Genomic DNA, 14453 nt, shown 5'->3' on the forward strand with positions numbered 1-14453 from the left:
CTCGTAATTACTGAGTTGTGTTTTCTTTGACCTGTCTTATTTGGGCTGGAGATTTACAGGTATGCACCTCCTTTTTTTTTTTTTCCTATACATAAATTTTGGTACATGACAGAATAAGACAGAGTACAGAATCCTTAAACAAAATCCTTTGCCAGAATAGTTATAGAACCAAGAAGCCCTCATTATTCTCAATTCATTCTCTCTCTCCCCCTCTTCTCTCTCCCTTCCTTCACCCCTCCCCCCCATGTGTGTATGTGTGTGTATGTCTGTGTGCGTGTGCGTGTGTGTGTTTCTGAGCAGATCTTAGAATGTAGTCCTTAAGACCTAGCCCTAAAACTGCCTCAGCCTCTGTTGTGGTTTGAGTGTGAAATGTCTCAGGTGTTTGGACACTTTGGTCACCAGATGGCTAACAGTGTTGCTAGGCAATGTTGCTGAACCTTTAGGAAAGTGGGACTCTCACTGAAAGGAACTGCTTGCTGGACGGAGCATTGAGCTCCCCCCACACACAAACTTTTCTGTTCATTCTTTGCTTCCCGAGTGCAGATGCAATAGGACCAGTCAGGTCCCTGTTCACACTATCCTGACGACTGCCATGTGTTCCTCACCATAACAGACTGTATACTCTCGGAACTGTAGGTTAAAATAAATTCATGTTCCCTTAAGTTGCTTCTGTCAAGGTATTTTATCACAGCAATGTGAGAGTAACTATGATGGTACTAGGCTTATAGGTATGCACTCCCATACCTGGCTTGTAGTTTTTGGTTTTTCCTTTTCTTTTACAATCATTAACACTACATTCCTATAAAGTATACAATTAAGACTGAGTTTCAAGGCATCTGTCTCAGTTAGGGTTTTATTGCTGTGAAGAGATGCTATGACCAAGGCAACTATTATAAAGAAAAACATTTGACTGGGGCCGGCCTTCAGTTCAGACGTTTAAGTCCATTACCATCATGGTGGAAAGCATGGAAGCATGCAGCCCGACATGGGGCTGGAGAAGGAGCTGAGAATTCTATTCTACATCTTGACCCACAGGCTGAGAGGAGCTTAAGCATATATCGGAGATCTCAAAGCCCACCTCCACAGTGACACACTTCCTCCAAGGAAGCCATACCTCCTAATAGTGCCACTCCCTATGGCCAACCATTAAAACACATGACGCTATGAAGCCTACACCTATTCAAACCAGCACAGCATTGAAGGCTGAATCAAGTATACAGTGCTGAGGCAGTAAGAGGCCTGCTTCTCACCACAGCTCCAGGGTAATGAAACCTGGCAATCAAGTACACAATACAGTCATGGGCAGAAGCACTGTAGGACATAGTCCATGGAGCCTACACCTTAAATGAGATCAATGACAAAACAGAGCAGAGTACATATTAGATGACTATTGCAACAATAACCTGGATAAGTAGTAAAATCCTTTCACTCAGACTTGGATTTAAGAGAAAAGGTCTATAATAAAGTGAATTTTCTCAACATGAGCTACTGGTTTTTTTGTTTTTGTTTTTGTTTTTGTTTTTATTTTTTAAAAAGTCTATAAAGAAATTCTATGCCGGGTGGTGGTGGTGCACACCTTTAATCCCAGCACTTGGGAGGCAGAGGCAGGCGGATTTCTGAGTTTGAGGCCAGCCTGGTCTACAGAGTGAGTTCCAGGACAGCCAGGACTACACAGAGAAACCCTGTCTCGAAAAACCAAAACCAAAACAAAAATAAAAATAAAAAAAAAAAAGAAAGAAATTCTATACATCCTGACATCAGAATCTTTTCACTGTCAAGTAAGCAAGTTTCCTAGTACTCCAAAGATGGCACTGTAGTGCCCAAGTACCAAGCACCTGAAGGTGATCTTGTAAGAGAAATATAGGTGAGATGACATTCAGACATTAGACTAAACTTTTAGGGGTATGGTGAAATTAACAATCTAATACAATTATTTCTTTCTGAAACTCAAAATGGTTATCCTATTACTTTTTAAGAAGTGAAACTACCTCATGAGAAATTCCTGCTTTATTTATACAAGTATTTTCTCTGCTGGACACAATTTCCAGTTAGTTGTAAGTCAAAGTTTTATCAAACAGTTAAAAATACACAGTACTGAATATAGTTCAAACAGTACTGCTAACTATTTCAGCCCTCTTTATGATATCTACCTCTTACAAAGACATGAAGCAATTGTCAGGTACTATAGAGGAAATAAAGCAGGAAAGCCCTGTGCTCTGTGCAGCTTGCATTGCCTTTTACAACAACAGAAGCCAACATCCTTTAAATGTACTTTGGGGGGAGGAGGGAGAAAGTGGATAACATCTGAAACGTATATAAATAAAATAGCCAATAAGAAAAACCTTAAATATAAATCAATACAGAATGTTGTCATATAAATAGGAATTGACTATGTGTTAATACAACTCTGACATGTCTCTGAAAGTAAACATACACAAACATACAATTTCATAAAGCTCTTAAAAATTTTTCAGAATCATATTGCTAATAATAAAAAACAAAAGAGGAGAGGAGTCTTACTACATAGCCCTGGCTGTTCTTGAACTTGTCTTGTAGACCAAGCTGGCCTCAACCTCACAGAGATCCATGTGCCTCTGCTGGGATCAAAGGAAGGGGCCACCACACTTGAACACAAATCTTATTTTTGACACTATTATTATTTATTAAGAACATTAGAAAGTAAGAATGTCACCAGATTGTATAAGACAAATAACCTAATGTCTTAGGGTCCCTATTGCTGCAATGAAGACCAATGTCAGCTTAACAGTTGTTAATCAACCTCTAAAGGGAAGTCAGGCAGGAACCTGGAAGCAAAACCAGAGACTATGGAGGAACTCTGCTTTCAGGCTTACTTCTTATGGTTTTGCTCGGCCTACTTTCTTATACAACACAGAACTATGCCTGGGGGTGACACCACCCCACAGCAAGTGGGGCCCTCCCACATCAATCACTAAACAAGACAATACCCAACAGACTAGCCAACAGGCCATTCTTACAGAGTCATTTCTCTATTAAGAGTCCCTCTTCCCAGATTATCTCCGGGTTTGTGTCAAGTTGACAAAAGCCAACCAACACATCTACGTTTTAAAAGATAAACCAACAAAAAAAGAAATAAACTAAAGGGAACTCCAGAATGAGAGCCTTACATATACGACTCAATCTTGATCTTGTGTGTGTTCACGCACATGTGTGAGTGAAGAAAAGAATATCAAAAGCTATCGAAGTTTAAACAATGAGTAAGCACATGGCTGAAGGAGCAGCTGTCAGGTGCTTTGTAAGTGACAACAGTCCTGGAGGTTTACTATGAATCTTTGCCCTCCATGAAAATGCACTAAAATGCTTACAGATGAACTAGTTGCAATCAGCTTCAAAATAGTAGTAATTTGGGACCGAGAGGGCAATGCATAGTGAAAAAGAGAAGAATATGAGCTAATAATTTTCAAAATTGTGGTAGTTATCTTTGTCTTTTGTGTATATTTAACATTTTCTGGGTTGAAGACAGTGGGGGATAAGAACCTCACTGGCAAATCTATTTGACTACTGCTAACTCTTAAGTGAAAAGAATTCTATGTAAGGCACACACGGACATATTTGCTATTAAAAGACTTCCCCCACTTTCTCAGTTTAAGAAATACATATATAAAAGAATGTAATGGAATACATTTTACAGTGACTATTCAGAGAAACAGCTCTACGCACCCGAGTCGGGCCGCCCATCTGAGCTCCGGAACTCTTGCATTCTCTTCTCCAGTTTTTGCTGCCGCCTCCGTTTCATAACAACCTCAGGATTAGAAATCGTTCGAGTGAAGCTGGTTTCTGGCATGTCTTTGTAAACCTCGGCAGCCAGTCGGGAATTCTCACTGTAAGGAAAAAGATCACCAGCCATATTTTAAACTTTTTTCCTATTAGAAATACAAATATCACAATGCCAAATGTCATCTATCTACATCTGTCCCCTAACAGGCCTACTGTATACTCGTTACCATGTGCAAATTACCATGAGATTAAAAATAGTTTTTCTCAAATATAAATGCGCAGACTAAGAAATCTATCTAAACTTTTAGGTTTACACAACACAACTGTCTTGTGCTCATGAACAAAGCAATAAAAAGAAAACACATGGACCACGCATTTCAACTTCTAGCTGGAATGTGCAGTTCAGTCTCTAGTAGCACTGTGCTACAGCAGCAAACAATATTACAGCACAACATCCAAATACAAGAAGCCATACAGAGGAAGACCCTTACTTAAAATTATAGTAAATCTTAAAGAATCTAAATTAAATAGCATGACAGTTTTTAACACCTAAAAGATCCACCAACATTTGCTTTCCTGAAGTTAAACTTTCATAAGGATACTGCTCCAACAGTTTCTGCAAAGCAATCAACTGTACAAAGCCATGGGCTTTGAATATAAATACCTGAATAAATTTTAATGATATAAACATGTAATCATAGAAGTTATACTTTAAGCTATCAAGCTAAATGATATAATTCATCCTAAACAGTTCATTTTCCATAGCAAATAATGTAAAGGTAAACCAAGGAAAGAACAAGGCACACAGTGTGAGCTGAAATGTCTCCTTTCCTAGGACGTGTCCCATCTCTCAGATAACTACATGAAATAAGCCCACTTACTGCTGTTCACAAGCATCACCTCCTAGGGGGGCGATCCACAATGAGGCTGTTGCAACAGAACGTGGATGCCCAAGGTGCATCTGAATTTGAAAAGGAAAATCTGCTTTGGTCCCTAGTCCTGACCAGTTTGTATGTGCTAAACATGGAACCACAATTGCCTCTGGGACCAAAACTACAGAAGTAAGTTTCAAAGGACTAGCTGAAGACATGCAGACATCTAAAAGTAGTGGTCTGTTCAGGAAAAACAATGTTAACCAGTGTTTGCCTGGAGAGAGCAGAGTCTTCCCTGTGAGATAATGGGCACCTGCTAATAGAGTAGGGTGCCATGTTTAAACAAGGCCCCCCAGGTTCCCTGGAGGACCTCAGGTTTCCACAGCAAGACTGACATGACAGCCTCAGTCACTGTGCCACCAGTTACCAATAACTGAGGTAAGTTTGCTGTATTAGACACACCTGGTTTGTAGCTCAGAATGACAGAAATACTTCCAGAAAGACCTACCTGTCATCTCCTTGAGAAGGCCTTTCTTCCTTATCAGAGGCTTGTCTCAATGCCTCCTTCTCTCTCTTCTTTTTTTCCTTCTTTTCTTTCTTTGAGAGAGTTCTTTTGAAGTTCTGAATAACACCTTCTTTCTCCTGCTTTTCGGGTCCATTACTCTGAGTCTTCTGGGAAAAGCAGTATTATCACCACATTGACCACACCCAGGGACCACAGCAGGCTCCTCAGGCTCTGCTGCCGCCTCAGCCTCACAAGCCATGGATAAACAACTAAGCAAACTCAGACAGTGAGGGACCCAGGAGGGGAATGCACGTCACACCTTGACTAAGCTGACAGTAACATCTTAACATCTGTCACACCCCACGAACTCACATACAACATGGATATATTTCACTACATGTAAATTTCACTTCAATTTAAAACTAACAAGAAAACAAAAACCCAAATTCGGAATAGAAAATAGGGTACAACTTTTAAAAAAGAAAAAAAAAAAGAGTACAAACGAGAAAATCTGATTTTCACTAAGTAAAAGTCAAAAACCGTTAGCATCAAGTAACTAAGAGAAGGGAATCCAATGAAGATATAGAGGCAAGGAGTCTACTGAATAAACAGGTGTTTTTCTAAAACTACAAAAGTGTTAGCCATAGCTATAAGCTGGTTTTCATGGACCACAGTTGTACTTATTTTTACAAAAATGTCTGATTATTTTCCAGATCTTGTTTATTGGTGCTTATTTTAGTTTGAATTTCAGCCTACAAAGTTGGCCTGTTAATACAGATAGCTACATTGTTTTTAAGTAGCTTAATAAGTAAAGAAGAAAAAGACTACTTATGGCATAGAGGAGGGGAAGCCTTCCTCTGTTATAAGTGAGCTCAAGGGAGCAGCTGAAATAGAGAATAAACATGAATAGGAAAGCCATGGCCCCTTTCTACTTTACATACACTTGCCACAAATGCAGCCAGCCACCAGAATCCAGGGACAAGAAAGGCCAAGAGCATAGCTATGTAGCTTTACAGGGTAGCATGCAACATGGACACAAGACAACAGGAAACTCCTTACTGCTATGCCATAGCAACATTTTCACAAGAGGAAAATTTAGAAGATATTTTCAGCCTCTGTATTTGCTGCCACTTGTTAATACCAAAATATTGCATATGATGTCACTCAACTTAGCACAGGACTACATTTCAAGTAACATCAATGTAATAAATCAGCTGTCTCCTGCCTCTGGGACCTCCCCATCAAAGTGTGAGGCAAAACAAACTCTCCTTTAAGTTGTTTTTGTCAGACTATCTTATCACAGCACCAGGAAAGGAACACAGACACATTCATGATGGCATTCAAAGAGTCCAAAGAAGTTTTCTGATTCCTAATCTTGAACATGTAATATGAAAATGATTTAACTGTGCCTTAGGAAGTTGCAGATAAAACTAGGCCCCCAACATTTCCTTTGTCCCTTTATTTCCTATAGGAACTACTGTGGTTTTATATAATTTGGAAGAAAGCTGAAGATGACAAGCTCATCGTCAGCTCTGTCTCAGCACCATCTACAACTCTTCTTTGCAAAAGTGAGGAAGGGTGACTGGGTAGCCAGGTGAGATAGGGAAGAAAGAGGTCCAGCAGGCTGCTTTCCGCTAGCAGGAGGTGAGAGACTACAGAAGAGAAGCAGAGACAAGAAGCTCCTAGGACAGGATGAGCCTTGTCCACTCCACTGACCCAGCCCTGGGCTGCAGTTGGGGGACTGCTCCCACCTTGACAGGAATGGCGTCATTCTCGTTCTTAAGGACGAATCTACCCTCCCGATCATCTTTGTTCCAATTCAACTGTACAACTAGAGGTTTCTCATCAATGTCCAATCTTCTTTCTTCTTCAAAACATGAAATGGAAAGAAGAACAAGCCGTGGTCATTTCCTGGCATGAGCACAATACTGGCCATATGGCATACATTTAACTCTATATAAATAAAATACTTAAGTGCCTCGACCACCACCTGCTAAGAGACTGAAATGCATTGTTACCATTTTCAATCAGTTATGATTAGTTCAGCACTTTGTTGCTACTGTTCTACCATGCTGGTTCACTGACCAGATGGAATGTATTGTTAAGAATGTTAAACTGGTCTTAATTAGATGGACATTTTATTGCTAGTGGGTGTGTCTGTCACCACAGACCCAGTGCCAGACACTGACCAAGAAAGAACACTTCCTTCATTCAGATCTGAGAAAACAAGAGAGATATAGGTTTCTATATATCAATCTATCTCATATACAACTAGAAAATGAAATCAAGTTAACAGTATATACAATCAATTATTAATCAGATTTTCCTTATCTTGAAAAGACAACAGGGCATCACTTGTCTCAAATAACTGAGCCTTCCTTTCAGTGAAATTGTGCACGCACGCACGCACGCACGCACGCACGCACGCACGCACACAGTGGCACGTGCTCCCTACCCCCAATAATGATTGTGTGTGTGTGTGTGTGTGTGTGTGTGTGTGTGTGTGAGAGAGAGAGAGAGAGAGAGAGAGACAGAGAGACAGAGAGACAGACAGACAGACAGACAGACAGACAATCAAGTAAAAGTTTCTCTAAAGACTGAAGCAAAGGTTGGGCCTGGGATTTAGCCCACAAGAACAAAGCAGACATAAGAGACACTCAGCAACAACTGGCCACAAATAAGATCTGGTATGTCCAACTGGAGCAGAATTATCTTTAGTACCGACCAGACGCTAAAGAACTCTGGCTCCAAGTGGACTCCTGGTCTATAGCAGTTTGCTGCAAACCCTGTTAGTATCATGTGGATTGTGTCAGAGAAGTTCACCAACTTCAGGAGACACAATGTTCATCAGTAGTAGTTGTGATCAAGAATGAAAAGAATAGCTTTCTTTTCATTTATATATACTATTTTTTCAAGACCTGACCAAGCCTTTGTAAAGTACTTACCAACATCTGAATCTACATAATAAATGGAAGTCTATGCATTCTTTTGGCCTAGTGATACATATGCCATTAACAGATCACTGGGGCAATACAGATATCAGATACAGCTGGGTGGTAGGCAGCTTGCCTAGTATGCAAGAGACCCTGGCTTCTAGCCACAAGTGAAACAAAGAAAACAAGGAGAAAGAAGATAAAGAGCACATGAAGGAAGTGGAGAGGTTTCTGGAAAAATCAAAACCATGTAATTTTCAAAATCATGTAACCAATCTTTCTTATTATTCCAAATCACTTATTGATGGTATTCAAATAACCAAAGGGCACAAACAGCAGCTTCCTTTTCTTTGAAACCTAGTAACAGAGATTTGCAGCGAAAGGAAAAATTCATCTCCAAGAAAATCATCCCAAACTGGGAGCACCCTCTACAGCTGACTTTAGTCTGGGTATCACTTTAGCAGGGAATATGCTCACAATCATAAAGTAATAAACAAATATGGATCATTTTATATGTTCCAAAGAAAGATGATTACAACACTTGAAAATCCTATACATCAAAAATATTTCAGTCTTATTTCAAATGTGCAAAGAAAGCTGTGTATATAAAAATGAAGAAAAATGTATTATGTTTTAAAAACTTCACAGCTGGAATTTAAGAGGAACTGGGGTTGGGCCATAATCCTTTTTAGCAGTGTTTGTTGTACTTCACGCTTTTTAATATGTTACTATACATTTCCAAATGTACCTATAAAATATTTATACTTCTGGATTTCTAGTCAACTCAACTTGTAGTATCAAGTTGCAAGACACTTTGATTGACTGCTGTTAGACAGCAATTTCCTGATAGAAAATCTCCATCTTAGAGGAAAGCACATTAAGACACAGACTCTGCTAAAGGGATGTCAAATATTCCATCCTATAGGGAAGCTCCTTAAAGTAAACAAGTCAACAGTTTCAGGAAGTCCCTAAAGCTGATCAGAATCTCTAGGCTCCCTACCTGCCCAAGTATATGTAAGCAGTAAGGACTGCTAGATACTCTCAGACAAACTGAGCTAAGGCTCTGACCAGCAGAGCTACCTGGAAAAAGCAGAGACCAACCACACTGACCAGAAAGGACAATCTCCAATCTGCTGAGATGTGCGGTGTGCTACAGGCCAACTTTCAAGAACTGCCACCCATGCTGGAATAGCTTTTTGTGATGCAGCTGACTTTGAGTCATTTCTGTGCCTCTAAGTAAACCCTCACTCATATCCCTCTAAATGAGTCCAATAAAACTCATTGGTTCAAAAGTAATTGGACTTTGGTAGTATCTGTACTTTGGTATGCTATTGATTCTCTACCTAGAGTAAATTAAATTTTTTCATGTCCCCCCAGTAATAATCTCACACAACAACTGCTAATGTTAAAACAAGCAGAAATTACAAAATCTATAAGGAGATTTTCCTCAAGATGTCCTGCTGTTCCCAAGGAATGATAAAAAATGTGCTGTGAACAGAATGCCAAAATATGATGCTAAGATCCCTGACCTGATATGCACAGATCTGAATTATGAGTAGTTGTGACAGTGTTACCTACACCCAAGATTTCTTCCAAAAGCAAGGAGCACACAATACCACTGATATACAAGACATTCAGATCTCTGGGTGATTCATTTTAATGAAATGTTAATGATACTTATTTTGAAGAAATAATTATATATAAAATATACTTGTCGTAATTTCTAATAAATATTATGTGCAAGAACTTGAACACATCAAGTCTTAAAAAAGTTTGCCATCCTGTCAATCACTGTTGGGTGGAGGAAAGAAAGAAACAGAGATGAGCAGTAGCAAGTGGTTGACCCTAGGTCAGGACACAGCCTTCACTGACCTCCACTGACATGCACTTCATAGAGGGAGTACTTGGGAGAAGAGAGCATGCGCATATCAGGGCGGAACTTCTCTGCCAGTGTTTCAATCACATCTTGAGTGGTTGCTGTGCTGGAGACCCGAATACATTTTGTTGCAAAGTTTCCAGCAGCTTTATCTTGAAAATAAAATCTCATGACTCCATGAAACTCCAAATCCTACAAGAAAACAAAATGACGTTACTAAAAAAAGTTATTCTAAAATATTCACATTTTACTAAAAATGAAAAGTCTGTCCACCAGTTTTCTTCAAATGTTTATCGTGAACATCTTAGGCACCACCAATCTTGTCACAAATTAAAATCAATGACATTTTAAACTAATTTTCTATATGAATTATCACAAATAAATGAATACATTTTAGATATATCTTAAAATGTTATGGAGAAAATCCATGGTGGAATTCCAGCCCAAGGTGTTCCTTTTGTATATTCCTCCTAACTCTAAGGCAGGCTAAAGCCCATGCAACTGTGAGCTTCCTTCAATTTCTTAATACATCCAATAATTTCCAATGAAATTCTGAGCGATATCTCTAAGTGCGGGTTGCACACGTCTCTGGTAAGAATAAAGACTTAGCTGTGCTATCAGCATCATGCTCTCTTCTTTCTTCTCACCCTTTGTATCTAATTATTAAATAAAAGACTAACTAGGATTTAAACCAAAGTCTTTTTTATCTGGCGCGAGCGCGCGCGCACACACACACACACACACACACACACACACGCGACAGTGCCCCAGTTGAGATCAGAGAAAAGCTCCACTGTGTTAGTCAGCTCTCTCCTTCTGCCATGCTCCAGGTATGGAGCTATGCTGTCAGGCTCAATACCAAATACCCACCCTTCCTTACACACTGACCTGTATGAGTTGTGGGGATTTTTCCCTTCTCTCAGAAGTCAAATTCTCACTCAATGACTAATAAGCTTCTCCAGTTCTCCACAACCCATGATCTTTTCTGCAGTTATTAAAGGATTTTTTTTAAAAATTACTCATTTAATGAACAAAACGGAGTCTCTGAATGGAGTTAGCAAGTGGAGTTAACAAGTATATAGACATAAGAATTGAAGCCAAAAAGTGAAGCAGTCAAGTATATTTCTAGCCTAGTGTTTTCCTGGGCTTGTTCAGGCTTAAGCTATCAAGGAACCTTCCTAGTGTGTCAGTGGGAGACCACTAACCCTGAGGTAAAGAAGGCCACCAGGTATGGGATGAGGGCTGATGAAGTATAAGGAGTTAGCACTTGCAAGTGGAGTCCTGTTAGCTAGAACTGTGTGCTTAGTGTCTTCCATAAATTATAGCAACTGCCTCTTTGGTTTGGAACAATTAACAGAGCATAGCTAAATATTTAAAAGGCATGTTAGCTATGCTCTGTTAATATAGTATATTACTCTGGATGTCTGTCAGAACACATGTGGAATAAGTCTCTGAACCAGAACCTGAAAAAAAGCATTTCTAACATTAACTTGTAATACATACCAACCTTTGTACTAAATATTCTTAAATGGTACTCTCTCAGCTCTTTTTCTGCTACAGAGCCCCTCCCACACTCTAGCCCACTCGACTCAAATTTAAGTATCTTCCACTTCAGATTCTGGTCCTTTCTCTACAGATTTCTAAGACACCACACACGTGTGCACCCCAAGTTTGTAAGACTTTACTGTTAGCCTGAATATATATTTATAACACAGTGACCACTCTCAAATGTCCCAAACACTTGCACAACTGTTCTGTGTACCCAAAAGCTCTAACAGGTGTCACACCATAAAAGCAAGCAAATATCCATGGTACGTAACCATTCTGCTACAAAGCAGTGTTGTACCATTTACAATAATAGAAAAGTCAGATGGGGCCAGGCGGTGGTGGCGCACGCCTTTAATCCCAGCACTTGGGAGGCAGAGGCAGGCGGATTTCTGAGTTCGAGAGTTCGAGGCTAGCCTGGTCTACAGAGTGAGTTCCAGGACAGCCAGGGCTACTCAGAGAAACCCTGTCTCGAAAAACCAAAAAAAAAAAAAAAAAAGAAAAAAAAGAAAAGAAAAGTCAGATGGACCTAAGTCAAGAAGGCATCAGTTTCTCTGAGAACTGTCAACAAGTAATCCAAACCAGCAAGTATTAAAGAGACAAAACCGAGCAAACAAAGCAAAACAAACCTCACCCAGACACAGTGCTGTCACTAGTAAGTAGGCAGGGAAGGCATGCTCTCTAACATCCCAAGAACCAAGGGTTTATTTAGATGGGGGCAGACACAGAGAACCAGAGACAAACCACTGCACTGTCCTCACAGTGCAGTGTTATGTATTGTTCCACACTTCGCAGAGAAAGGAAACTCAAGTATAAATCTCACTGACCTTCCAAAAGCCAAAAAGGGAAAAGAAGAAAACCCAGGAGAGTGAGGGGACACTGGTGTCCTCACTCCAAAGCCACACCCCTGGGAAATGAAGGATACTGGTGTCCTCACCCAAAGCCATACTCCAAGGGAGTGAAGGAACACTGGTGTCCTCATTCAAAAGCCATACTGATATTTCTAATCAAACAATTCTCAAGGTCATGTCAAGCTGAAATAAAATGACCTATTAAAAAAACCACTTGTACATGACTTCAATTAATACTACTGAAGTGTTAACTGATAATTTAGTTTCATGTTCCACAAGAATAACCAGGTATAACCAGAACAGTCTCTTAATACTTAAGATTAACATTCTATTCAGTTACTTAGCCAATCCTAAATCTGGCTACTGTCAATAAGTCTACCAAATTTCATCAGACCTAAAAGTGATTAAAAAAAAAATCAATTCTTGAGCCTAAAAATTGGATTTAAAGTAACCTAATGGACAAATTGTAGTGATTATTATAATTAACATACAATAAGGGCTTACTAAATGTTGAGTGTTAAGAATTTTACATGTAATTACCAATCTAAGAGCTGAGTTCTATCAGCAGCAGCATTAAGTGGGATAAAACAAGAGTGGTTAAATGCACTGACCACAGAAATACAACTTCTGCCCCTGCTTCCAAAAGTATTATGCAATCCAAATAGAATTACGATAGTAATTATTTTTCTGTGGCCTTACATTAGATATAAGAAAAGTCTCAAAAGAAACAAATGAATGGGGAAGAAGACATCCGGAGTCCAGAAGCTATACACTCCAGTTTCCTTAGTTTTAAAAAACAAAACAAATAACCCTGGTGCTAGAGAGAAGGCTCAGTGGTTAAGAGGCTATTCTTTCAGAGGATGTGGTTCAATTCCCAGCACCCACATGACAGCTCACAACTGTCTGTAACCCTAATGAGGGACTCCACATCCTCAGACATACATGCAGGCAAAATACCAGTGCAAATAAATAAATAAATAAATAAATAAATAAATAAATCCTAGTATGTACAAGACCCTACTTTAATCCTCAATATTGTAAAAACAGTGGCCAGGCACATTAGTGCACTTCTATAATCTCTACATTCAAAAGGCTGAGGCAGGAGAGTATTGCTGTTTGAGTTGAGAGGGCTATGTAATAAGTTCTAAATCAGCCTGTACTAAATAGTAAGACTCTATGATAAACAGCCACCACCACTCAATAAACTTGGGGGAGGGGGGTGCATATGTGTGCATGCATTACATGTGTGGGACGACAAACAGAGGTCAAGAGTCATTTCCTACACAGCTCTCTACCCAGTTAGGCTAGAGTTAGTTGTAAGTTGCTAACTTCTGGCCTTTTATCATTTTATATATTAAGACAATATGTTCTAGTATTCATTATTTAGTACTTCTGAAAGGTGACAACTATAGCTCACTTCAAGTATACTGCCTGTGATGGTTAATCTCAACTGGCAGCTTGGGGAGATCTAGAATCACCTAGCAGGCAGCCTCTGGGCATATCTTCTGAGGTTCCTATCATTTTGTTAGCTGAGGTGCAAGAAACAAGAAGGGGAGGGGGAGAGTGCACACACAAGAAACCACAGTAAATCCCACCACAACCTAGGAGAAGGGACAAAGGTCAAGACTCAAAACCCTAAAGGAACCTGACACAATGTGACCTAGTGTGATAGAGATGCTCAGCTCTGCTTAAGAAATGTGCCACACGGCTACGCCTGAATCCACAGAGCCTTTAAAGCTGGAGACACTGACGAACCACCTTCACTCTGCAAAACAGCAAAGAAAATCCAGAAGTGGGACAGTCTATAGGAAAACTATTCCAGTGTTCTCAAAAAAGTCTATAGTATTTAAAAGCACCCTATGACCAAGAGGCAATTAAGACTAATTTTGAAAATTCTAATCAGGGAAATGAATTTCACCTGTTTGAAAATTTTAACATTTAAAAAGTAAAATAGTTATTTCGAGTGGTAGTGCATGTTTTTAATCCCAGCACTCAGGAAGCAGAGGCAGGTGGATTTCTTTTGAGTTTAAGGTCATCACCTGGTCTACAGTGAGTTCCAGAACAGCCAGGACTATGTAGAGAGTGTAGAGAGACCCTGTCTCAAAAAGAGGAGGG

The 14453-nt window shown here is 39.6% G+C and overlaps 1 protein-coding gene across 1 annotated transcript in view; it reads right to left on the reverse strand.

Annotated features, from left to right (window-relative positions):
• The window catches only part of Afdn (afadin, adherens junction formation factor), a 129464-nt gene that overhangs the window by 80736 nt on the left and 34275 nt on the right, over positions 1–14453 (reverse strand). The window contains exons 2-5 of the mRNA XM_028782632.1: positions 9939–10134; positions 6885–6997; positions 5137–5300; positions 3700–3860 (exon numbers count right to left, since the gene is read on the reverse strand). Coding sequence (XP_028638465.1) covers positions 3700–3860; positions 5137–5300; positions 6885–6997; positions 9939–10134 — 634 coding nt within the window. The remainder of the gene's footprint in view (positions 1–3699; positions 3861–5136; positions 5301–6884; positions 6998–9938; positions 10135–14453) is intronic.

This window comes from Grammomys surdaster, unplaced genomic scaffold (assembly GCF_004785775.1).
Source record: "Grammomys surdaster isolate TR1022 unplaced genomic scaffold, NIH_TR_1.0 810, whole genome shotgun sequence".
NCBI lineage: Eukaryota > Metazoa > Chordata > Mammalia > Rodentia > Muridae > Grammomys > Grammomys surdaster.